The 27,521-nt window shown below is 37.3% G+C and overlaps 1 protein-coding gene across 1 annotated transcript in view; it reads left to right on the forward strand.

Moving 5' to 3' along the window:
- col9a3 (collagen, type IX, alpha 3) overlaps positions 1 to 27,521 on the forward strand; it is a 47,461-nt gene that overhangs the window by 1,292 nt on the left and 18,648 nt on the right. The window contains exons 3-19 of the mRNA XM_017698184.2: positions 2,942 to 2,977; positions 3,268 to 3,339; positions 5,111 to 5,164; positions 11,058 to 11,093; positions 11,811 to 11,834; positions 11,998 to 12,051; positions 15,283 to 15,336; positions 16,899 to 16,940; positions 17,666 to 17,722; positions 17,827 to 17,880; positions 21,090 to 21,143; positions 21,759 to 21,812; positions 22,347 to 22,400; positions 25,532 to 25,585; positions 25,704 to 25,757; positions 26,760 to 26,813; positions 26,919 to 26,972. Coding sequence (XP_017553673.1) covers positions 2,942 to 2,977; positions 3,268 to 3,339; positions 5,111 to 5,164; positions 11,058 to 11,093; positions 11,811 to 11,834; positions 11,998 to 12,051; positions 15,283 to 15,336; positions 16,899 to 16,940; positions 17,666 to 17,722; positions 17,827 to 17,880; positions 21,090 to 21,143; positions 21,759 to 21,812; positions 22,347 to 22,400; positions 25,532 to 25,585; positions 25,704 to 25,757; positions 26,760 to 26,813; positions 26,919 to 26,972 — 861 coding nt within the window. The remainder of the gene's footprint in view (positions 1 to 2,941; positions 2,978 to 3,267; positions 3,340 to 5,110; positions 5,165 to 11,057; positions 11,094 to 11,810; positions 11,835 to 11,997; positions 12,052 to 15,282; positions 15,337 to 16,898; positions 16,941 to 17,665; positions 17,723 to 17,826; positions 17,881 to 21,089; positions 21,144 to 21,758; positions 21,813 to 22,346; positions 22,401 to 25,531; positions 25,586 to 25,703; positions 25,758 to 26,759; positions 26,814 to 26,918; positions 26,973 to 27,521) is intronic.

Here is a 27,521-nt window from a genome sequence, read left to right on the forward strand (position 1 = left end):
AGAAGGACACTAAAGGCTGCAACACAGGGGGAACCAGGAGACACTGTGAGACATTTGAACTCAGACATCTTAATGCATATGTGGTGCTTACAGACATATATGTCATGTTATTGTTTCTCTCAGTAGATTTATCTTGATTTAAGATAAATATCATCGCTGCTCTGTCTCTGAAATGGAAAATCTATCATCTTTTCCAGTGGTAAGATTTCAATATGGCAGTGATGATATACAGTCATAAAGTTTGAACACTCAAATGGCAAGTTTCTCTACAGAGAACACACTTAAATATGGCATTTTTACTGTACAGTTTATATTTATCTGCGTAACATATTGGGGAAAAAAACATAAAATACAAAATGTGCCATAAGTTTTGCAAAGACCTTCCCAATATGTTAAATTCTGCAAATAAGCAGTTATTCTGCAGTAAACTGTATTTATTTTCTATTATGAAAATCAAGAAGACATGTTGTTTGTCCAGGGGTGCCAAAACTTTTGCATATGGCTCTTTTACTGTATCCATTGGCCAACTTGTTGCACCTTCTATATTAGTAAATGATCCCTTAGTTACTATAAATGTAAATGTCTAGATGGAAGCAGTGAAGAGTTTATCAGTCAGACTGTAATTGACTTTATGCTGGTAATTTATACTGAAGGCTCCTCCTTCAAAAGCGTAGTGCTCATTTCAGCACCGCTGATAGGTGTAGCTGCTCAGTGATGTATTTCAGATTCATGTTTGCCTTCTTTAGAGGTTTGAGGTGTTGGGCCTGTTTGTTATTACCATAAATATTTACCCTTCAATACTTCAATTTAAACCTTTCTTTAAGTTTGAAAGCACAATTGAGCTTTGACCGTCACTTAAAATTTAAACAGGAATGAATGAAATTAATTAAATAAAAAGTTTATTAGAAACAATAAGATAACCATAATGTACAAGAAAATAAGACAACATTGTCCAATATATTGACATAGTCCAAAAATGTTGTTTTTGATGGAATTTGAGAAAATCTGTTGTTCTTACATCGTGAGAAACTTCCATGAATGGTCCAAGAGAGAAATGCAGAAATAAAATCTCTTTGCATTGTCTCAAATTAAAAGTTGCCATTTTCTTTGGACAGCTATAACAATATACAGATTAGCATACAGTATTGGTGTTATCTGCTACGCTGCATGTGTTGTTCATTTGCATGTGTAATGTTTTAATTTAACTTGTAGGACCTGTTATGTTGAAGAGAAAATGCAGTTTAGTTTACTAAGAAAACAGTGAATGTTTCCTCAGTAAATGTGGAGCAGCATAGCAGAGCAGCCTGGCAGGCTGGACACACAGAGGGCTATTCATACTGCCCCCAAAATCAAACACGGCCTTCTACAGTTACCCCCACCCCCACCCCCACCCCACCCCCTCTACACATCTCTAACTTATCCCACACTTCTTCTCTACCTGCCTTCCACCCTGCCCCCCTCCAATAGCACTTTGGCCCGCTCAGTTTTTGACTTTGTTCACTTTTCTCCTTCTTGAAGTTATGCAAAATTTGAATACCCTTTGTCAAATTCCATGTTGTCTTGATTTTTTTATATGCTGAATATACTTTATTCGTAAAATAAAATATACGTTATAAAATGTGCCGTAACTTTTGCACAACAGGCGTTATTAGTTTGGCTTGATGATCGTCCTTACTTTTTATTATTCTATGCTTTTTTTTTTTTGTTGCATATTTGCAGCTTTTGAGCTAAAAACACAAAACTTTGCAGGACCGTAGCAACTATACAGAACTAGTGTCCTTGTCCTTTTTTATACTGTGTTTGTTCAAATGCAATTTCTATCCCTTAAGAAATGAACGGCACAACATTGAGAAAATTCAAATGTAACTTCCATAATTGATGTCACAAAGAACAGCACACACACTGCCCTTCATAGATATTACATACAGACTCACACACATACAAGCACACATATATACACACATATTAGCAACCACCTGGAACACCATAGCAACAGCCCATCCATATTTTCTAGTGTGCTAAACTAAGCAAAAGTTTAAAAAAAATCATGTAACATAGCAACACCTTATCAAGCACCTAGGATACCACTGCAATGGCCTAGCAATGCCTTAGCAACCACCTGGGATACCACTGCAATGGCTGAGCAACACTTTAGTAACCACCTGGGATAACATAGCAACACCTTAGCGATCACCTGGGATACTATTGCAATAGCCTAGCAACACCTTAGTAACCACCTGGGATAACATAACAACACCTTAGCAACCACCTAGGATACCATTGCAATGGCCTAGCAACACCTTAGCAACCACCTGGGATACCACTACAAAGGCCTATTAACACCTTAGTAACCCCCTGGGATAACATAGCAACACCATAGCAACCACCTGGGATACCATTGCAATAGCCTAGCAACACCTTAGCAACCACCTAGGATACCACTGCAGTGGCCTATCAACACCTTAGTAAAACCCTGGGATACCATTTCAATAGCCTATCAACACCTTAGTGGGATAACACAGTAACACCTTAGCGACCACCTGGGATACCACTGCAATGGCCTAGCAACACCTTAGCAACCACCTGGGATACCACTGCAATGGCCTAGCAACACCTTAGCAACCACCTTGGCTAACATAACAAAAAAATAGCAACCACTTAGGATTCTTAAATTAAATCTCAACTTCATTTCAAGTTCATTCATACATTTTTTCCTTTTTTAATTTCCTTTGTTCTCTGTTGGAGATATGAAGCTTTGATCAGACAGTGATGATATGCAAATATGAATTCGATTTTATACAACAGCAGATTACATTTTAGTCAGACTTTCACCAAATATGCCATCAAAGATAGAGATCAGAGACATTGTTAAAAAAAACTGGGGGAGAATTTGTTTTAACAAAAATGTATACAAATAAACACAACTGTGTTTACTCCACAGGGAAAGCCAGGCCCTCCCGGACTGCCTGGAAAGCCTGTGAGTATTTCACCAGATCCTGTGGATTTAAAGCTTTCAGAATGAAACCACCTGTTATAGAGCTGCACGTGGCTTGGGACGGCTGTTTTAATGAAGTGATTGGTTGAAGACATTGACAGTCATTATGTCACATTTTACTTTGAACCCTCATCATGTGCTATTAAGTAATTCATAAACAGTAAACAGTACAGATTTGACCTTTTAGGACTGAACTTATTCAGATCAATTTATTTCACTATGTACATTGAATTTAATGGATTTTGATCAGTTGTTTGTGATTTTGGCTGTAGGGTCCTAAAGGTAAAGCTGGAATCCCAGGGACAGCTGGGACTGCTGGCCTGCCAGGCCTGCCGGGAGTGGACGTAAGTCAGAACCCATCTAACCAACTAAGATCAATGCATAATATGATCTACAGATTTAGCATTTCTGGGAAATGTCAAGCTCAAATTATGAAATTGGGGTGGGGGCGTTGTTCATGATGCCTCAAATAAAAAAAAATCATTTTAATAGTAAACAGTAAAGTATGTCTCATCTGCCCTGTGGGCTGCATTGGGCCACAGCATTTCATGCATATTGTAAGTATATCAGAAAAGCTTCTTGTGAATAAGCGAGCTCAGTCTTTGATTAAAATGGAACTGTGTTAACAGCCCAGTGAATTCATCTGTCCTGCCAGCTGGCTGATGTAGTTTAGGTTACTTGTGTAGAAAGCAGGGATGCGGGAAGGTGTTTTAAGTTGGGGATGCTGAATTTTAAGAAGCATATGAGTGATGTAGATGATGACATCACGTAAAAAGATTAGCAATTTTTTCCATTTGATTTTATTTTGATAATTTACATTAAACAGAATGTGTCAGTGTGCTTTAATGTGGCAAGATGTTCAAATATATACAAATAATACATAATACGACACATTAAAACCTCTGACACACATTTGCAGTCTCAAACTTTATCGACCAATCAGATTGCTGATATGTGGCGCAGTAACTGATTACGTATATATTTACATTTATGGTATTTGGCTGACGCTCTTATCCAGAGCGACTTACAATTTGATTATTGTTACACAGGTAGGCGAAGGCTTGCCCAAGGGCCCTTATTGGTACAGTGTAGGGTGTTTGCCCAGGTGGAGATTGAACCCCAGTCGTGGAAGGCAGAGATGTTACCCACTGCACTATCCAACCACTTACACACCAGTGTCACGCTGAGATTTAACAATGAAACACAGTGAAATAGAAGAAGAAGTAACGGTTGATAAAAAACATCATTATTAACATTATTATTACAATTTTTAAGGTTTAAAAACCAATTTTAAGCAATTTTGGGGTTTAGAACTGGCCCATAAATCTGCATACACTTTCTCTCTCCCAATCTGTGCAGGGTTTATTGTCCACAAAGCACACAGCACTTGGCAAGGCAAGCAATTCGGCTGACTGTAATACTCCTACAGCATTAGCCTAAACAGTGCAGCTACTGCGGAATTTGAAAATATATAAATAAAATAGAAAAGCATGAATTCCATGAAAAAATGAGCACAAATTGGTCTTTACTATGCTCAAATGATTATGAAGTTAGAATCTATTATTATTGTTGTTTTTAGCAGTTGCAATCTTGAAATCTGGGGGTGCTGCAGCCTGCTCATTTCCCACATCCCTGGCAGAGAGTTTCTTCAGTATATGAAATGGGTGATCCCCTAACGTTAGCTGGTAAACCTGTACTGCAAGCCAGCTAACCACTAGAATGCTAGCTGCCACTAGCATGGTAGCTCTACTACGCTCACCATCTTGTTCTGTAGCAGAGCTGTTTTGTTGCACTAGATTTTGTTTTGTGCCTCTAAAAGTAAAAGTACAATGCGTTCTTTATTTCAGGACTGAAGCTCAGAGCCAGCTAAGTTTAAGAATTTCACTAGCTGAGAAGAATAAGCCATTAAAAAGGCGAAACAAAGTTCTGCTCAATGTCAGCTTTAAAAAAAAAAAAAGTAAAGCAGTGACCATCACAGGGTGTAGCACACAGTTCTACAGCATCCTATTATAAAAATATCATGAGCCTCTGCAAAAGCTTGACCTGTTTTATGCTAATTGTTTGCTTAATAGGTCTGTTAACAAGCTAACAATGATGCATCTTGTACTTTTTTAGGGTTTGCCGGGTCCTGATGGTCCAGCAGGGAAAGATGGACCCCCAGGGCCGAGAGTAAGTGTCTCTGGCCATCTGTATGAGTCTCTTGTGCATATGCCTCATTGAGTTTTACTGCTGTCTAAGACAAAAATCAGCCTTCCACTGACCCTGTCGTGCAGACACTTATGATAGTAAGCAAAAAAGCTCTGTGAGCTATTTGCTGATTTTCACTATTATGCATTCACTGTCACACTGAAACAAACAATAATGGTGATTTGAACTTTGAACAGTCAGTTGCACATCGGTAAAATATGTTATATCAACATAACTTGTATTTTAGTTTACTTACTTTGCCTGGATTGTTGGTATACAACCTATTGACACATTTGAATCATCATGTTTTCAGTGCTTTCACATTTGCATACTGGAGGTGACATCTTTTTAGATGAAATCAAGTTTTAATTCACTACTGTCACACTCTCTTTGAGATGCTGCAAGAAAAAAGGTCAAATGACTCAAACTGTAGCTACATATGCTCAAATTACGAGCAGGCTATCAGGTCAGAAAAGCAATGTTACGTATTTAGAAGAGTTTAAACTGAACATCCACAAAGCATCTACAATGGACAGTATGTGTAAGTATGTACCTCCCCTAGATTCTTCTGGGTGGTTACAGTGTAGTATTACTGCACAAAATTGTTTTAAAAATACATATATATATATATATATATATATATATATATATATATATATATATATATATATATATATATATATATAAAATATATATTATACATATAAATACATTGTGTTATACATTCTCTACACATTGTGTCAAATTGTGATTGTAGGCATTCAGGAAATCTTTTGTAGTCATTTCATTTGTAGACAAGAGTTCATGTGTGACTAAATACTTTACAGTTCATCATGAGTCAAAGAATAGTTTGCATACATTTCTGTAGACATGTAATGAAATACAGTTAGTAGTTTCTTAAAAGCTACATTTTTTCTGTTGTACACTCTTTTTGTATCAACACTAAATGCTGTGTGGATTGTCAGGTCTAGAAGAAAGCCTTGAGGTGAATGCTATAGGACCATGGTTTACTCATTGAGAAAACTCAACACAGATTTCAATAAAAATAAAACTAGCTGAAACTAATATATCAGGTTGCAGGAAAAAAAAACATTTTCAATGAAATGCTATGATAAAAGTGTACTGTGAATGGATAAAAGAAGACTACGCTGCTCCTTTGGCACAAACCAGCTCACCTCTGATTGGATCTGCCCTGAACGTGGGATCTAAATTTAGTGCTAAAATTTGAAAACAGATTCAATAGACTGAACACTAGGAAGCAAACATTAGCTTACCAATTACGTCGTAATGTAACCTTTTTCTTGAAAAAGACAGTGAAAAATAAGGCTGTATCCATGGATATTTTTGATTTACACTATTATGTGTTTGTGGAAGGTGGAAGGTGAAAAAACTTACATAGCTTTAAGTACAGGATTGTATGTACACACATGACTGTTGAATTTTTGGATGTATTACAGGAACATATAAACACACAGGGGTTATATTGTGTGAATTGTTCCTCATAAATGGACCCAAAGATATGGACCAAAACCCTGTTCCAGGTTTTGTTATGACAGCAATGAAATGCAAGTATAATACTTCCACTGTTATAAGAAGACAAAAACACCTCCTCACCCTCTTTTCTCAGACGTGTCAGCATGGTTTAGCCTCTGCTAACTCTGTTTAAGTTTCTTCATTAAAGTGTCTCTGGAGGTCACGGTAGGTGAATCGTGTGGGTAGAAAAGCTAGTCCTGAGGATTGGGCTAAAGCTGGGGCCTTTAACCATGCCTGTCGGCCCAGATTTACTCATCCCGCTGACGGCTCTTTGTGGGAGGCTTTTTTAACGAGCAATCAGCTGACTTTATTCGAATTTCTCTGGATGGAGGCTGTGCCTGTACTTCTAATCCGGTAAAGAATGTTAAAGCTTCCCACCACACACTCAGAGTGCTTAGGAAGGAGCCAGATCGGCTTTAGCAAAAACGTTTTGTTAACCTGCGAGGGTGGATGCAGGGCTGTTGATATGGAAGTGCCAAGTGAGGTGTAGCGCTCAAAGCTGATGGTAAATCTAATGGATAAACAAGCCATATCATATAGTAAAGGGACATTTTAATGAAACATGCCTGCAAAAACCTCCTTGCGAGGAAGGACAGACAAACTGCGTGAATTGAAAGGGAGTGGGGGAGCAACATGAACATTAACTCATATACACTCAGCTGTCACTTTATTAGGTACCTGTTCAATTGCTTGTTAACACAAATAGCTAATCAGCCGATCACATGGCCGCAACTCGATGCATTTAGTCATGTAGAGGTGGTCAAGACAACTTGCTGAAGTGCAAACCGAGCATCAGAATGGGGAAGAAAGGTGATTTAAGGGACTTTGAACGTGACGTGGTTGTTGGTGCCAGACGGGCTGGTCTGAGTATTTCAGAAACTGCTGATCTACTGGGATTTTCATGCACAGTCATCTCTAGGGTTTACAGAGAACAGTCCAAATAAGAGAAAATATCCAGTGAGCGGCAGTTGTGTGGACGAAAATGCGTTGTTGATGTGAGGTCAGAGGAGAATGGGCAGACTGGGTCGAGATGATAGAAAGGCAACAGTAACTCAAATAACCAACCAAGATCTCAGAGGAATGTTTCCAACACCTTGTTGAAAGTATGCCATTAAGAATTAAGGCAGTTCTGAAGACAAAAGGGGGTCCAACCTTTTACTAGCAAGGTGTATCTTACAAAGTGGCCGTTGAGTGTGTGTACACTATATGGCCAACCATATATGTCAACACCCATCCTAATTATTGAGTTCAGGTGTGTTCACCGTTAACAGGTGCGTGACTCTAAATGTATCTTTGTCATAGGATGCCATGTTTGCCACAAATCAATTTTTTGAAACATCTGCCCTGCTAGATCTGCCCCAGTTAACTGTAAGTGCTATTATTGTAAAATGGAAGTGGTTAGAAGCTGCAACAGCCCAGCCATGCAAACAAAGTGGGGCTGCAAAGTGCTAAAGTGCAGAGCACATAAAAATTCAGCACCTATCCTCTGGTGCATCACTCAATACACAGTTCCAAACTGCCTCTGGAAGCGACAATTGAATAAGAACGGTGTGTCTGGAGCTTCATAAATTGGATGACAATGGACAGCTGCACACAAGCCTAAGCTCACTTTGCACAATGCCACACATTGGCTGGAGTGGTATAAAGCACACTGCAATTCTGGAGCAGTGGAAACGTGTTCTCTGCAATGATAAATCACACTTCACTATCTGGCAGTCTGATGGATGAATGTGGCTTTAACAGATGTCAGGAGGATGTTACCTACCAGAATACATAGTGGCAAGAGTAAAGTTTGTATTAGGCAATAGATATGCACCTGTTTGTTGCTACATCATCATGCTGATGCTGTTAGCTAGACAAGCTAGCCATATAAGCTATGTAACTTCAGCCACCCTAGTGTCAGGTGGCTTGCTGGCTGCTTTTTGTTTATTCTCTTATTTCAGATTTTTAAAAATTCCGATTTTTAAGGCCAATAAGTGGCGCAGCTGTCTAGTTGTTGGTCCTATTATCAGGGGATCATAAATTTGATCGCCAGTAATGCCACAGCCATTTGCCCGTGTGTCAAATTTGATGTTTCTGTATCTCTCTCTCTCTCTCTTTGTGATAGTCCAGCACAGAAATACAGTTCAAACATTTCCTGAATGTTTCTGTTCACCCTTTCCATTCCATCTTATCACAAGGTCATATGTGACTCACATCCAGAGATATGAGGCTATGAAGAGGGAGTGAGATACACGTCATCTGACTTTCACCATGTGGAACTGGTGGATTCGTGTGTCCATCTGCATTCTGTGTGAAACTGACCAATGGACATTCAGGAAATCACTAATGACTGACCCATTGTGCCAAAAACCCTTCATTCTTTATTCGGTCCACATCAGAGACACGTGTGAAATGGCGTGCAGAGAGTTTACAGCTGCTGAAGTTGCTGCAGCGGTTTTGGAAAGTAGCGATGAAGATAACGGAGCATTTTGATATGAAACATATGAGTATCATGTTACATGAAGAGGATTTAAGAGATGCAAAATAGAGAAAATGCCCTCAGCCCACAGTGGGTTAATAGTTTGTAGGCCTTTTCTGCTTGTGGCTTTACCAGTAAGATGATTAGATTGTTTTATTAGAAAGGTGGTACTTTGCACCTAAATTGTACGTCATTGAGGGTTAAGACCTTCCTGATTCATTTTCAAACCAGTGAACAGTCTGCTCCTCCTTTATAATGTCTCAGGCATAATGCTAGCCAGCACAGGCACTGATGTAACAGAATCGGCTGTTAGCATTTGGCATGTTCACTCACATGTTCACAGTGGCATTCATAGTATTAAATGCTGGATAGAAAATCGGAACAAAATTAATCACTACAGTTCTGTGGCCAATTTATCCTAATGAAACACTCACTCACACTGTGTGATGTTATTAGCCTCCTGTAGGTTAGTACAGTGTTTGAGTAGTTCATATATTTATATATAGATTATATAGTTTATATTCTCTGGACTACATTGTAAGTGGAGTGATAACTGCTAAAATATTTAGTGATATGATATTTTACCCATAGTAGCTCAGCTGGGCTTCTCATCAGACTACACTATGCTCAGTAAATCTGGCCCAGAGTCATTCAGACCAGTGGTGGCATCATGGGGCACAAAGGGTCTAGACCCCAAAATGTACTTTAGATGTTGAAATCTTATTGATAAATTAACCAAATAACACAGATAAAAATGAACTTGACAAAAATGTTAAATTAAATACATTTTTAGGTTAAATTAAATTCAGTGAAAACTCAAAATCAATTTGACCCACAATTACTATGATCATTAAAGCTCCTCCAACACAATCACCATATGACGTGGAAGCATGAACCATGCAGACTATATCACATCTCATAAATATAACCCCTACAGAGAGCTATCAAACTCTGAATGTGGCTTGTTAAGGGCATTACTGGGCTTATTAAAGTTATGTTGAACTTCATTGTTTTTTTTGTTTTTTGTGTTTTTTGTGTGTATGTTTTTTTTGTTTGTTTGTTTTTTATTCAAAGACACTTTAGAGTGTTGTTTTTTCTTGTTCTGAAGTTGATGCTTAACAAACATTTCATAGTTTTGCTTACTGCTGGGTTGTAGCCCCCAATTCATGGGAGTGAAAGGCCTGGTCCAACCACACTGAAAAAAGCTGCAATGAATTTAGCTGATTCTAAAGTGTAAATCATTTCCACATAAATATATCACATCAACACTACTGTTGTGAAAAGTAAATAAACAGAAAGAAGTTTGTTAATGTTATATATTTTATGAGTGTAAATAATGTACATATCTGAATCAAGTAAATTCCCTGTAGCTCTCTTTACAGTGTTCAAAGAAAACGAAGGCATGAAATCTCCTTCTCTCACCCCACTAAGAAAACATGTAGTGTACACAGGCTGAAAGTTAGCATGGGGTTATGGTCACACTCAGATGTAAATTGCAATCGTTTTCTCTCTTTCATCACCACACAGTCAGTCCAAACACAGCTGAGGGCCGTCAGCACAGCATTAATGTCAATGCATCAAATACTTCGATGAAACTTTGATTTTTGTTTACGTTTTCCCACCATGAAGCTGATGAAAGGGTGAAATCCGACTCTCCCAGCCTTTTACACTGCGTTCAACATATTAGCGTTTCAGAACATCTCCCACATTACTCGATTTCTCTATGGGAAACAAACAGCGGGAGCAGTAAACAGCTGTGTTTTCTAGGAATTTACAGTTCTGCTTCATCTCACTTTAGCTCTAATGTTTAATGCATGACTTTATAAAATGTACAAGTTTCTGTATCTGTTGGAAATTTTAACATTTTTTGTACTTTTGCAGGGTGATTCAGGACCTCCTGGACCACCTGGACCTCCTGTAAGTAGCTTAATTATCACAACCCTGCAAGAACAATCATGGTACTATGCAAAAGTCAGAGACCACCCTTTCTTCACTTTCCAGTCAAGATTTTCAGGAGATGTAAGGAATAAGATTTTTAAATGATAAGATCTACTTGTATCATGAAGGAGAAAGACAAAATAAAATACGTAGCAAGAACAGAAAGTTTCTAAAACTTCAAAAACTGATTAAAAGCTACAGAGAAAAAGTGGCTTCTAACAACCACCTGGAAGACCTGGTAGACACCAAAACTGCCCCATCAGATAAACAGCACTTAAAGTGTTCATCTTTGAGAGAGAGGAGAAAATCAAGCTGCTTCAGATCTGAAAACATCCACAGGTGTTTCTGTCCATCCTTCCACTGTGAGTAGACAACTCAGCGCTATGGGTCTGAAAGGATGCGTAGCGGTCAAGAAGAACCTCACTGAGAAAAGGAGACGGACACATCAAACACAGAAGCTGAACAATGGACTGACCACCCCAGAGTCCAGACCTCAACATCACTGAATGTGTTTGATTACATCTGGAAGTGATCAACCAGCTCCTAAGACTGAACTTCACTTGACTAGAAAGTAAATAAATGAAGGGTCTCTGATGTTTGCACAGTGTGTATATTTTATATTTGTTTTTATTTTATGGTCTGATATTCATAATTTCTGCATAAGAAACATAATAAGCCTCTGCATGTGTTTCTTAGGGTAGAGGGAGAACAGGAGCAGCTGTGAGTACTACTTATTAATCACCATCACTGATCAATGTATTGATTCATTAATTAATATCAGGTATCCTGTCAATTATTATGATGCTTTAGTACGGAAAGATGGTTGATGTAGTTATACAGGACAAGGCTGTGAGTGTATGTGTGTACGTGTTCACTATATCAGGGGCTTTCCGGAGCAAATGGACTGCCAGGTGGACCAGGACCTCAGGGACCCATGGTGAGTTTTACTCTCATGTGCATTTTCGTAGGAGCAGCCAAGACCAGTTGCCATTAACTAAAAGAGGAAAAGGTGTTAAACAGAAATCTCATTTCAAAAACTAACTTAATGCCAGATACTGAATAGTCCAAGTCTGCCAAAAAACAGGGAGCAGCCTTATGTCCACGGGATTGAATTTTTATTGTTTTCATGCAGCTACCAGACCTTTAGCCAGCCCGTTAAACAGTGGACGGACACAATTATGTAGGCCAGACTGATGCCAAGATTAGACCCAGCCTATATATGACATAACAGGTGTGACAGACATGACCAGACATATGCAGAACAGAATGTTCTAGGTACAATCACCTCACATACATGGTACAATATGAACAATACGGCATATAATAACATCAGCATAATGGAGCAGTAAACACATTACACAGCAGTACATTCCTTCATTCTCCCCTTAGAACATACTATAAAATGTATGTTCTCGCAAGTTTAATCTATTCCTTGCTGTTACAGTGAAATATGGCCAGTATTCCCTCTTTCTGCACATCATAAGACAGGCTTCTTTCCTCAATCCGCATACAGGCAATTGAGGAAATGAAGTGTTTCCATGTTTGTAAGAAACATCTATGCTGCTGTGGTTTAGTCATTAAGCACCAGAGTAATCTGAGGCCAAAATAAATGCCAATAGCTATTATTACTGGTGCTGTAAAGGGAAATACATTAGGAAGCAATGCTGTAAGACCCTGAAAAACAGATCTCCAAACATGTTACCAACCTGGTTAAAGATCTTATCAAAAGGTCCTTCCAGATCAGGGTCCAGAATAATTCTATGAAGATCTTTAATGTATAGCAGTACTAAATATAACACAGCACTAAACACATTGCATAGCAGTACATTACTTCAGTACAATAGCTTTAGGCTAGTAAATTCAACTGAGAAATCAGGACAGAAAACGCTCTCCTCTGAATGGCTGACAGACTAATCGTTTACATAATATAATTATATACAAAATCACAATTTAAAGAGTGCAACTTTCAAACAGCAGGAGCTGCAGTTTTATTATAGTCTACAATATCAACAATGTTGTCTTAAGTGGCACATTTAAACTAATGGCATGGACCTTGTGATCCACTTGTAGATGAGTTAGACAAGTCCTAAGCAAGCAAACGACAACAGTTGGATTAAGTAATACTGGGGCTCTAGACAGGAATGGTGCCTCCTGGATGCACATTTTTAATTGGTTGAGGTTTTGTGTTCCAAAGTGACACAAAGTCTACGTTGTAAAAAATGACATCTTGGCAAGCGAAATCGTTTTAAATCAAATATTGCTCATTTTGGTAGTATATATTCTAATATTACAACATTATTTAACTTGTTTCTAGATGTTATTTTACTTCAGTCATTTTATTAGGTGAAGGCAGATCGTTTAGCTTTTTAAAAAAAATAATGCTTGAAACAGACATTTGTCAGTGTAGCGAGAGAATTTAGTGAGGTGCACACTTAAAAGAGAGGTTCTTCAAAGGTTCTTTAGTAAAGGAAATGGTTCTGTGTAGAACCATGAACACAAAGAACCCTTTGTATGATTAAATGGTTCTTTGCATCATTACAGTGTTCTTCAGATTGATGGAGAACGTGCTGTAGAACCCTTTTTGGCGAAGATGAAGCACTTATGCAATGCTTTTAATCTTGATCTTTATGTCATCAGTTGGGAATATACTAATGATTATGACCAGGTGCAGAAATCAAACATTCTATGAACATTTGTCACACATTTCCATTCAATTAAAAGTAGTGTCAGCATATACAAACTAATGTGTAGTGTGTTCAGACTGATGCTCAATTATGATATAGGGACCCATATAATGGGGAAATTGCATTTTCCTTACTTTGTTTAAATAAAAGTTTGTTGTAGCATGTAAACATGAATAAAATTTCAAAATATAAAACATCACACAGTCCACATATGGAAATTAAGCTGCCAAATCAATTTTATGATGTCACAAAAACCAACATATTTACATATGTCCGCCTATTCAGCCTACAGCAGCTTAGCCACTCTCACTGAAGTTATAAGGAGTATAACGAATGAGCAACAACACAGATACACCAATGTATTACATAGCCGACATTTTTCCAATAAAAAGAGGTGGAATGTGCTTGTGAAAAAGTCAATTTGTTGGTATGTAAAACCACACAAATATTATATGGGGATTTCAATACAGTGCCCTTTTTATCTTTTTTAATCTCTTTTTCCAAATTAGCTGTGAATATTTGTGGTATGTTTATATAGGCTGCCTTTGACAAAGCAGATCTACTTTATGTAGCGCAATGCTCAGTGATTGAGATGAACATCCCATCTGAAGGTTCTTCTGATCAGGAAAAGTTGGCCTGATTTCAGCCTATTCAGTCAGAGCCACACAGCGGGGCTGTAATTTTGTCTTGATTTCCAGGTGGAAATACATCAGATGGCGGTTTCACGCCTTGCAGTGATTTATAGCTGAAATCACCATCCCAGTTTAGAGTGTAATAGCGCTTGTATCTTGTATATGATTTTCAATTAAATTCAACTTTATTGTCAATATACATACACAGTATAAAGTATAACAAAGCACATTCGGGCTGCTTCTCTAGTGCATAAGCATTAAGATGAGGACATGAGTGCACGTCACACTTAAAAAATGTTCTCCACGCGTTCTTTAGTAAAGGGAATGGTTCTATAAGGAAACATGAGTTTTACATAGAACCATGCCATGCTTAAATGGCTCTTTGCATGGTGAAATGGTTCTTCAGATTGATAAAGAATGTGATGTATAAGGTTGCATATGGAAGCATTTTATTTATTTATTTATTTTGCTTCATTACAATGTTATCCTCAGGCTCAATCCCTGCAGATTTAAAAATTCTGCATTAAAATGAATAAAATTCAGATATATTAGTACGTAACCCAGCATCACCTAAACATTCAGTTTCTTCCAGTTTCTTTCAACCTTTATATCAATTAATATATATACAGCATAGGACAGGAATATTTGTATTATTTAGTAGATTTTATTGACAGAGCTTGTAGAATAGCACCTTCAGAAGCCACTCACAGCAGTTTATCTTTGTAATTGTAATTTATCTTTGTGAATTCTCTTTGTATTTTCTCATTTGTGAAGCACTTTGAATGGCCACAGTGTATTAAAGGTACTATACAGATAAACTTGCCTAAAGTGTTTTTGTTTGCTTCGTTCCAGGGACCTGAGGGTCTTCCAGGACTTCCTGGTCTTCCAGGTCCAGATGGACCACCTGTAAGTACTGCACATGTCACTTAAGGACAGCAGGGTCTGTTAAATTCACACTGATGAAAAGAAAAGAATTTTATAAACTGGGGTCCAAAAGTCTGAGAGCTCTGTTGAAAACACTGTTTAGCACTCTTCTCTAATTTAATTCAAAGTTTTTCATTACAAACAATATAATCACCATAATAGTCTGAGTGAACAGTATGTACAACAGTAGTTTTTAGTGTTTGTCACCCTTCTGCGCGCACTCAAGCTGGCACAACTGATCAGAGTAGTGACCTCGAAAATGTGCCAAATCATAAAAATCTTCATTTTAATTGTCATAACCTTTCTTTGTTTTACCTTTTTCAAAATTCTAAAACTTTGTCATTTATTTCTAGGTTTAAATGAAAGAAATTCACGTGGTCTCAGACTTTTTGGCCCCACGGCTCCAAGTTGAGCACTGTAACACTGAGCAATATAATGCTATTCAAAAAACAAACCAAATCTTGCTTTTGGATGTGCAGTTATATGCAGAATTTTGGACACCCCTGGTCAAATTCCATGCTTTTGTTGATTTTCTAAATAAGTGAACACATCCTCTACAGAGGCACACTTGTACACATTTTAGTACACTGTTACTGTTCAGCTGCTGAATTTACAGAATATAAATAATGTAATAGAACTTCTGCATAGACCAAATTTTATGGCACAATTCATATCTTACATTTTATTTTTTTCCAATGTGCTGCATTAAAGCAGCACTACAAAATGTTATTGAAAGTCAAGAGAATAAAAACAGGCTAAAATATGGTGAGCATGTGCTGCTGCAAGTCACCCTGTAAAGCCTGAAATAATCCTTTAAAAGTCATATATGTTGGGTTGGGAGTTTTTCGGACTACGCCATACGTCTTTACACATTAACGTAGACTGGAAAAGAAGGTCTAGCTCAATATTTAGGTCTCAAATGCAAAATCAACATTATACTGATGAAGATATGATGGCAATAATAGATAATTCACTCACATCCTCACATCCAGTTTGATTATGTCTCTTTCAATTTCAATATGATTGCAATCATCTGATTCATTCGCTCAGGAAGAGGTCTACGACACACTTCACCTTACAAAATTTCCACTGTAGAGGTTTCTAAAGCTCCAAAACGTACATAGTGTAGCTTTAAATTCAGCATATAATTGCCCACAATTTGCAGAAAAAAATGCCATATTTAAGTGTGTTCTATGTAGAGGATGTGTTATTTTCATTCAGAAAACCAACCAAATGTGTAAATTGCCTGGGGGAGTATGACTGCAAAGACAGACTCATAATGATCAGATCTTATAGTAGAGTAGATTGTTTTCAAACAGCTTTAATTCAGAGACACAAGAATATCAGAATGGATCAGAATGACTGCTGAGTAATGTAATCTCTACGAACAAGAAAGCTCACAGTGGAAGAAAACAATGGATAGAGAAGGAACCTATGGGCTCTTTGTGCTGCACCTTTAGATGAGTTCAAATAACGAGCAAGAAGAGAAACAGTTGGATTTTTTTGTATAATGCTGCTTTATTTTGTCTTGATTATGTATTTAGGGACTTCCTGGGGCTCTCCCTGAGGGCAATGGAGAAGTGTTGGTAAGTTCTCAGAGACGTTTTTTGGACACTTGTTGATAATTTAACGGTTAAACTGTAAAAGTGTGCAGGCCACATCAACTCAGCTAGACATGTCATGTCATTTCCAAATGGTGGTTTGAATGAATGATGATAAACCACAGTACCAAAGAGGAAACCATTAGATGAGGAACATCACTGAATAATGCTAGAAAAGCCTGGATCTCCTCAATAAGCCACACATTGGTACATTTAAAACTTAGTCTGGATTCATACCTGGATTTCCCAACAGTAAAGCAAAACCAACTGGAACATCTTCTCAATCTGTTTGTAATAAAAGAAGCAGATGCTCAGCATCAACACTACTACACTCTGCAATGTTTATTCTTAGAGATCGTACAATTTGAAATACAATATGAAATACAGTCTAAGTGGCATTTTATTATTAGTTATGTACTTAATCATGCACTTTAACTTCCATATGGATGGTTTGAGTTTGTTTTGATGACAAGAACAAGACTGTTATTATTATTAGTGATATAATAATAATACTGATAGTATTATTACTGTTATATAGACCTTTATTAAATTAAAGTCATAATAAAATATCTCCTCCTCTACTTACATTCACAAATGAGAGTTAAGAACCTGCACCTTCCACACAGTGTCTCTGCTTGTTTCAGTGAGCTGCGAGTGAAAAACAGTTTATATAAAATGACAGCATGTTTTTTATTGCTGGTTCTTTGCAGTGCCCTGCAATCTGTCCACCAGGACCCCCGGGACCACCCGGAATGCCCGGTTTTAAGGTACTTCGGTGGCTCCACTTCTGACACCAACATTGTTACATTCACTTCAGCTATAAAGCTCTGCCATGTGTCTTTTTAATCTCTTTGCTTATCTGTCCTTTTAGGGGCACACAGGTCACAAAGGAGACAAAGGGGAAGCTGGGAAAGATGGTGAGAAGGTAAGATCATATTGTAAAGGAAATTCTCATTAAGTCTGTAAGGTAGGCATGGGCAAAATGAATAATGTAACATGTAACAATACCAAGCCTGCAAATTATCGTTACTTTTGTAACCAGTTAAAGGGCTCATATGTCAGAAAAAGTCATTTTAATAACTTTTGTGAAATGAAAAAGTAATATATAAACATTGTTTCCAAAAATTTCAAAAGGTACAGTTCACTCCCATCCATAAAGTCCATATATGAATACTAAGTTGCCTGTTTTGAATTTATTGATGCAAATATCCACCTGTTCAGCCTATAGCAGTTTAGCAGTTTAATTTCTGAGTGCTTTTTTCTAAGGCATAAAGTGAGACTGAAAAATGACCTTGACTGTTTTTGGGACATAAAAGCACACCAGAATACAATTATAATATGGACCTTATAATCGATCACAACTGATTAATCACCTAATATGACGATTACATTCCTGTAAGAATTCATCAGTGAGAATTAAATCATAGAAGAATTATTTTTTAGAGAGATAAAAGTTTCCTTGTTTAATAAAATATCCAAACTGATAGAATTTTAAAACATTATATTCTAGATGCTAACCATGTGTGTATTTCCCATTTCTGTCACCATTTATATGATCCTGAGTGGAACATTTCTGTTTAGGTGCCAGCTGATACATCACTAGCTTAAGTTCTGTCCATTAAACACTTTTGTGTTAATGGTTGTCAAGAGCGACTGGCAGATTTGTGATTTTTTTTTTTTTTTCAACAGGATATTTTATAGATTTTAAGCGTTGATGGGTGCAACCAATGTTTTAAATTGGGGTGCAAAAATTTGAAGTGTTAGTATCTACGTGACTTAAACATGCAGAATTATTTGCCATTTCTTTTTAATTTTGTTCGACAATTGTGAAAAGTGCGTATTTCATGAAGTGCCATACTGTGGCGATAGACGACAATAAAGCTCACATAAATCATATCAAACCACTGATGTACACTCTCTCCTTCTGGATAAACTTTATGCAAATGAGTTGAGTGACATAGTCAGATTATTTTCTAACATGTAACCTAACATTACATTTACAGCATTACGGATGCTCACAACACAGAGAGCTCACATCAGCCGTGTTTACACACTGCACTGACTGCCTGGGTCTTTTAGGAGACCCAGCTGCTGCTGATTTTTAAAGCTCTAAATGACCTTAAAGCTCCTGAATGTTTGTCTGTTTATGATCTTAAATCTGCAGATACTGACCTTCTGAAACACCTTCCATAAACATGGAGAGATTCTTTCTGTTATTCTGCTTCTAAACTGTGGAGCTCAGTTCAGCTTTTATTAGACAGTGAAGCTCAAAGCTCACTTTTAATAAACATCTGAAAATGCAGCTCTTCAACTCTGTCTCTTTTTGAAGCTATCCCTTTAATTTCGTCTATGTTGTTACTTCATAAAATTATGAATTAATATTTAAATGAATAGTCTTAACTTTCTTAGATTTTTTTCTGCTTATATTGCTGTTACTAAACTATAATAGAAATGAAAATTAAAATGAAATTTTTTTTTCTATCAGCCATTTTTTTCTATCAGTTTTAGTTGCTACTTGTATGAAAGGTGCTCTATAAATAAGGTTATATTATTAGTAGTAGTAGAAGTAGTAATATTATTATTTACTGACCTAAAAATAGCCTGAAAATAGCCAGTTTGTTACAGTGCTAATTCAGTGCCAGCAGGAGTAGAAAATTTGTTGAAATGCGAATGTTTTAGTTTCATTTGTGCGTCATTATTGTACTGCTGTAAAGCGCTTCCTCTGCTTTTATATATCATTTATTGTATTATACATGATGTATAATATTGTTTTGTATTACTATTATTATCATTATTACACAGTGAATTTTGTGGCTCTTGATTTCATAATCTCCTATAGTCTGTTCTGTCACATTTCCACCGTGTGTAGAGACCGTTCTGAAATCTTTCTGAATTAATACAAGTTAATATTACATGGTACGTGATTTTCAGTAAACGTATCAATTTTTAATAATCAATGTAGTATGATGACTTTTTACACCATGCATGCCTGTATATTTAGTTTCTGAGATTTAACAAGTTGAAAGGCGTGTAAAACACATTTTTACATTTAAAACTTAGTCTGGATTCATACCTGGATTTCCTAACAGTAAAGCAAAACATTGTACAGCTACACAAACTGGAACATCTTCTCAATTTGTTTATAATAAAACAAGCAGCTGACCAATATCAAGGCCAATGATATGCTCTGAAACATATTGTGATGTTTTTTATGTCTAGTTGTTAGTTTAATGTAGGCATTGTATTTTGACGTGCACTATAAACGCTGTAAAATACTGTAATTTTGCAATATACAATATGCAACAACTTGCAACCTGTTTTCTGAAATCACAGTAGGTAGTTGTATTGTATGGTGAATATACAGGCCTTTGTTCATCCAAACTGTGTAAAAATGACCACGGATTTAATGACATTCCTCCTCTTTGACATGCCTATAATGACATACAAACTTGTGTTTGATTCATGAAACTTTCGTACATTGTGGAAACAAGTAGAGATTTGAGTGTAAACAGTGACTCAGCTTCAGTGCATGAAATCAGGTCTATCAGCACCTCATTTGCATATAATTTTCATGAAGCACACCCTAATCCATGCAGATGTTTCAGTAAGAAGCCAATAAGATGACAGCATTTAGCAGCTTGTGAGCCAATGTTTGTGCTTGTAGGCGGAGATTGAGGTGGAGCAGTGAGTGCACTGTGCCTCCTACTGACCAAACATATAGTGTTAAAATGATGACCGCTGGAAAGAATAAAATATGAAATGAACAAAAATGCCTTCATTTTAAGATGGTAGAATATAAAGTTAGTGAAAAATAACATTATTAAACACATTATTGCAGTGTATAAGCTGCACTAGCTGGATCAGCAGTACAATAGTATAGTGTCAGTGTAATATGTCTTTAAATGGCACATAGAATAGTTGCAGTTGGCTCATTTTATGATATGATTGACTACACAAAGTTGATGTATGTTACTGTGATTTTAATGCTACATTATAGTAAAGTTACTGTACAAGATGTCTTACAATGCAGTTCTGTGTATTTACAGTATTTACAGCGCCAGTAACTTACTTTAACTTTTGTGCAGCAGTTCTTTTTTTGTTATCTCTAAGTTATTACGTGAATCTTCCTTACAGGGTGATCAAGGCCCCCCTGGCCCCCCTGGTATCCCAGGAACAGTGGGTCTACAGGTGAGTGATCTGCTCTGTCAGTAATGCTAATTTCATTTGCTGTGTCTTTTCTCAAGGAAATGAGTGTCAGGGTCTGAAACGTTTTTGGAGGGGGTGTCTGAACTCCCACATAACTCCACTTAAATGGAGCTGTGTTAATTGCCCTGAAAATTTGAGGTGGTAGCACAGGCATTATGTTATGTATTTAATATCAATTCAGTTCATAAAGTGGCACTGTATATGGTATATATGCATATGTACAATATACATATATATCTATCTATATATGTACATATATACTTATATACATGTGCATATATATATACAGACACCCTTTATGCATGCAGTATGTGTGTCATTCTCAGAGGCAGGTCCAGAAATTAGACTTTTCAGTTGTTCATTCCAAGTATATCAGAAATCAGCCAGCAGTAACAAGGAGAGAGTTTATATGTGATTTTATGTAATGTATTTGTTATATGTTCTTGTGTAATTAGCACTCTCTGATTCAGGGTCTTTCTAAACACATAACAGGAGATATAATGTCAAGAGTAGCAGGAAGTGAGAGCTCATTTTAAGGATCTGTCTAATCTGGATTATTTTGGAGATGTGGCATTGAAGTGACTGATTGTTTTTCAGGGCCCTCGAGGTTTGAGAGGACTTCAGGGTCCAGTGGGGTCGGGTGGAGACAGAGTGAGCATTTTAAAACATTTTTTCATCTTACAGTCATACCAATACAGACTTTATAAATGACTGGATGTGGTTATAACTACATTTTTCTCACTGCTGTAACGAAACCTTCTATCTCTGAAATGGTAACTTTTAAGGAGGACAGTGTTACATTTAATGTGCGTTTAATATAAACGTATTGTATTGTACGTATTGTAATAATATAAAGGTATTGAAGAAAAAGCTTTGAGCAGGGTGGAAAATACTATACTTAAGTCTTATTTTGGACGATTTGTGCTTTACTTGAGTTAGACTGAAATTGAACATGTTACATTTTTAAGAGAAAAACATACTTTGAAATCTTACATTTTCATTTTGACCTTCAAAACACTTGTTTAAAGGACAGTTATTACTTGCATAAAACATCTGAGGGTGAGAAGGTTTTGATATGATATCGAGAATAAACCTGTACAAAAATGAATGAGAGTCTAAATCAGTGTAATGATGATTCAGCCCAAATTTCTTCATGTGTCTATCCATGACACTCCATCTCTGCAGGGTTTGCCGGGTTTCAGAGGAAAGCCTGGAACTGCTGGTGTGATCGGGAAAACAGTGAGTATCTCCACAGCCACATTCACTACAGCATGCTGGATCTGAGCCCTCCCCACATCAGCACTGTCATCTGCAAAGTTAATTATGCTTTAAAATGCTCCACACAGTTATGCAATAGCTAGCTCCGCCCATACAGTCATATTGGTTGAAAAGTGTTCTACCCATGTTGTTATATCTGATAACACCACATCTGTGTTATTCCGCTAATCACTGGCATCAACAATGATCACTCTGCTGGTAACTGCTGGAACTACTTTTTTGGCAGAACAAATTGAGGACATTAAAAACAGTTTTATTCAGAAGGGGCAAAAAATATAACAAAAAATTGGCCTGTGCAAAAGTTTGGGTGCATGCAAATAAATAGAAGCCAAGTTCACTTTTTTTCACTGAGGAAGTCAACAAAACATGATTTGACCAGGGGTGCACAGACTTTTACACAACATTGTTTATGTAAAACAATCTTCTTTTACTTGTCTTGTTCTTTTGATCGAATCTCAGCCATACTGTCATCTACACTGTGTGCTCAATTATTAAGCAAGTCTTATTTTTGAGGATTATTTTTATTAATGACCAACTACAGTGCTCTCAGTTAATCCAAAATGTTAATAAACCTCAAACATGAATGTTTAAGAAAAATAAAGTGATGTTTTGGCTTTCTTAGGAGAATATCTATATGTGCACATTTATTGGGCAACTATAATGGTGCAGAATTATTACGCTGCTAAATGAAAAACACACATTTCCCATCTCACTTTTTTATTTTCATCTGTTCAAGTGAGAATTATAAACAAACAACTCAAAGCTTTCCAATGAACATTTCTGACATATAGAAAAAAATTAGTGACCAGTACAGCCACCCGTCTTTTCAGTAACAGTGATAAGCCTTCCATTCATGGAGTCTGTCAGTTTCTTGATCTGTTGACGATCAACTTTTTGTGCAGCAGCAACCACAGCCTCTCAGACCCTGTTCAGAGAGGTGTACTGTTTTCCTTCACTGTAAATCTCCCGTTTAAGAATTGGCCACAAGTTCTCAGTTGGGTTCAGGTCAGGTGAGGAAGGGGGCCACGTCATAAGTTTTTCATCTTTAATGCCTTTACTGGCGAGCCATGCAGAGGAGTACTTGGATGCATGTGATGCAGCACTGTCCTGCATAAAAGTCATTGTCTTTTTGAAAAATGCAGATTCTTCCTGTACCACTGCTTAAAGAAAGTGTCTTCTAAAAACTGGCGGTAGGCTTGGGAGTTGATTTTGAGCCCATCTTCAACCCGAAAAGGTCCAACCAGCTCATCTTTAATAATACCAGCCCATACCAGTACCCCACCTCCACCTTGCTGGCGTCTGACTCGAAGTGGAGCTCTGTCCCGTTACTGATCCAGCCACGGGCCCATCCATCTGGTCCATCAAGAGTCACTCTCATTTCATCAGTCCATAAAACCTTTGAAAAATCTGTCTTCAGATTCTTCTTGGACCAGTCTAGACACTTCAGCTTATGTGTCTTGTTCAGTGGTGGTCGGGTTTCAGCCTTCCTTACCTTGGCCATGTCTCTGAGCACTGAGCATCTTGTACTTCTTGATACTCCAGCTAGGTTGCACTTCTGGAATATGACAGAACTGGAAGATAATGGGTTCCTGGTAGCTTCACGCTTGATTCTTCTCAAATCCTTGGCAGTTATTTTGCATCTTTTTTTCTCAGCACGTTTCTTGCGACCCTGTTGACTATTTGCAACAAAACGTTTGATGGTTCTGTGATCTCGCCCCAATATCTTAGCAATTTCAAGAGTTCTGCATCCCTCTGAGAGACTTTTGGTCATTTTTGACTTTTCAGAGTCAGTTCAATCTCTTTTTTGGCCCATTTTGCCTAAAGAAAAAAGCTGCCTAATAATTATGCACACCTTGATATAGGGTGTTGACCTCCTTAGGCCACATCCTCCCTCTTTACACAGATACACATCACTTGCTCTGCTTAAATCCATTAAGCATTCAAGTTTATCCAGCTTGGAGTTAGAAAATATGCCTACAAATGACAATATGGTCTAAATACTCACTTGCCTAATAATTGTGCACACAGTGTATAATAATAGACTCCCTGTCATGTTCTACTGCTTAACTGTGTAACAGTTAGTTTCATTCACACTGTCTGGCTGGCTTGAAAAGTGTTCTACTCATGTAGTTATATCTCAGAACAGTACTTTTTTTAAGATACCTGCTGCATTTTCACTGACCACTGATTGACCATGGTAGTGGGTCAAATTCAGAAGCTATCACTGAGTCTAAGCCAATTTCTTTGGCCTAATAAACTTCATATTAAGAACATATATGTAAAAACAATATTTGGGGCTTTTGCTTTGCTTTGCTTTACCAAAAAAGCTGTATCTTAGGAAAGATGGTTCTTCAATGGTTCTTAAGTAAATCAAATGGTTATATATAGAACCATGCACACTCAAAGACTATTTTGCATGATTAAAGGGTTCTTTGCATTGTACATTGTTCTTCAGATTGATAAAGAATGTGCTGTAGATGATTCTGTATAAAACCTTTTTTAAAAGGGTTCTGTATAGCACCAAAAAGAGTTCTACAAATTTGATCTCACCACAATCGAAGAACCCTTTTTACCCTTCACAGCACAATATCCATCAGTCTGAAGAACACTTTAATCATGCAAAGGGTTTTTGAGTCTTCATGGATCTATATAGAACCATTTTCTATATTAGAACCCTTGAGTACCCATCAAGTGTCACATACAAATCTCTACATGGTCTAGCACCGGCGTATTTAGCTGAGCTCCTGCACCCATAGTGCCCTGCTCCAACACTTGGGTCTTCTGACACAGATCATTTACCTGTCCCTAAGTTTAGATTGGTCACTGATGGGGGCAGATCTTTCAGCATCATGGCCCCAAAACTATGGAACACATTACCGCAATCCCTTTGCGATTGTCCCTCACTTTCCTTCTTCAAAGTTCAGCTTAAAACTTACCTCCTCTCTCAGCACTTTCATTCTTCTTATTCACCATAACAAATTACATTTAAGTGGTTTTTTTTTTGTTTAATTATCCAGCCCACTGACATGCACTCAGAGACTTCTGAGTCTCAACAATAAAAGGTCTCTGTGTCTATCATTTGATAATTCCAGGGCGATGCTGGAGAGAAAGGACCACAGGGTTTTAAAGGACCTAAAGGAGAGATTGTGAGTGTGAAGTTATGTTTTTTTCATTTTATGTTTTGGTGTTTAGTGTAACTTCAGTGAATGATTAGGCAGCTTTGAGTGATTAATGTGCTTACGGTCTATAATCTCTTTTCCACAGGGGAAAATAGGCCCTAAGGGACAGCCAGGACCTCAAGGCCCCAAAGGCGAACCTGTAAGTGATTATCACTATTTATGAAATGAATAGCTCCCACTTTGAAATCTGACTGAGCGAGTTCAAAGCCATTGTAACATACTCATAATTAATTTAGTGTGACCTCCTCACAACAACTGAATTCTGCAGTAATGTTCCTGGTCTTTGTTAAAACTGAGGATAGACTAAATGATAGCAGGCTAAACAGGCTAAAACACTCCTGCAAGTCTTTACAACAGGAAATATTTTGTTACTTGAATGTCTTGCACTGTTCTTGATAGATCTGCATTAAACAGCATTAAACCCAGAATGGGAAAACACATGTGTGGCACTACTAGCTTTATGCTAACACAACCCAAGAAATCGCATTAAGATGCTAGTGGAAATCAGCATTATGATTAAAATGGAAATTAGGCAAGCTAAAACTACTTATAAGGCAAAGGCGTTTACATTAAATAATGTTTCATTATGATATTTTCATTATTGTATGAGCAAAAAAGTTAATGACTGCATTATATAATGATAGGTGACAAAGTTGCTCATTCAGCAATCCTGGGAACAACACCATACTATACATTTCTTGGTGGAAGGATCATTAATTGTTGTTTTTTCATAAAGGCAATAAGCAACTTGAGGCCATGCATTACAGTGGTTTAACTCTATTGTGCCCAAGAACACACCTTACCCATGAAAACACAGTAACATATGACCTCTCATGGCTTGCCACTGTTATTGTATGCAGTCAGTCATTCCAACTGGAGTGCACACATCAATGGAATTCTGTATAACTCTGTATTAAAGTGCCTGAATTTTTAAATATGAATATTAAAAATGTGTATAACACTTTAATAGCTAGTTTCATAAAACAGAAAGTATACAGTATGGCAACTTTAGTAGCAGGCTTGTGTTCCACTGTAACTGCTCACTGCTTTATTAGTTAGTTGCATCATTATTATCATTCCATCACATTACTCCGATGTTTATGTCAGTAAAATGACATTACCTCACTTTTCTCTCTTCCAGGGCATCCCGGGCAGAGACGGTAAGGATGGCACTCACGGGCTGGATGGAGAGAAAGTAAGTGTTTTTTAATTCCAAAATCAGTCAAGTTTAATTTTAACCGAACTCTGACAAAAGCAGTACGCCTACCATAGTGAGAACGTTTTTTCTCCTTGTTGCCAGGGTGACGCCGGACCGCCTGGTGTGCCTGGAGAGAAAGGGCCTAACGGTTTGCCAGTGAGTGCTCAGCTCACTTTCCAGTCATATAAGATACCACTATAATTAGTGCACCATGATGTAATGTAAAGTACTGGAAGTAGGGCTTGATGATTTTAATAAAGAAGAAATCTGCCTATATATGAGTTTCTGATAGAACAACAGAACAAGAACTGTATCATTTGCAGAATCACTGAGAAGGTCATTTTTAAGCAATTCCTGTTCGTATTTTGGTATGGACCTGTTTAAGCTCACAGTGGATCCACTTCAGTATGTAAGCATTTGCATCTCTGGGATGCAGTGATATTGATGTGAAAACAAAACAATCTTTTTATTACATGTTTAAATTGCAAGGAGACGTGGGGTCCAGGTTTAACATCACATTTGCTTTACACAGGCAAATGGTGAGGTGGGGTGGGCTTCACCTACAGAGACATGAACAGCAGGGTCCAAAAATCTGGCCACATTTTTAAAAATTTGTTTGTTTATTTGTTTGGAAATAAACAATTTTTTAGAATGTTGAAAAAATGTAAAACAAAGTCTTGACAATTAAAATATTGAACTATTTCG

The sequence above is a fragment of the Pygocentrus nattereri genome, chromosome 9 (assembly GCF_015220715.1).
Source record: "Pygocentrus nattereri isolate fPygNat1 chromosome 9, fPygNat1.pri, whole genome shotgun sequence".
Classification (NCBI taxonomy): domain Eukaryota; kingdom Metazoa; phylum Chordata; class Actinopteri; order Characiformes; family Serrasalmidae; genus Pygocentrus; species Pygocentrus nattereri.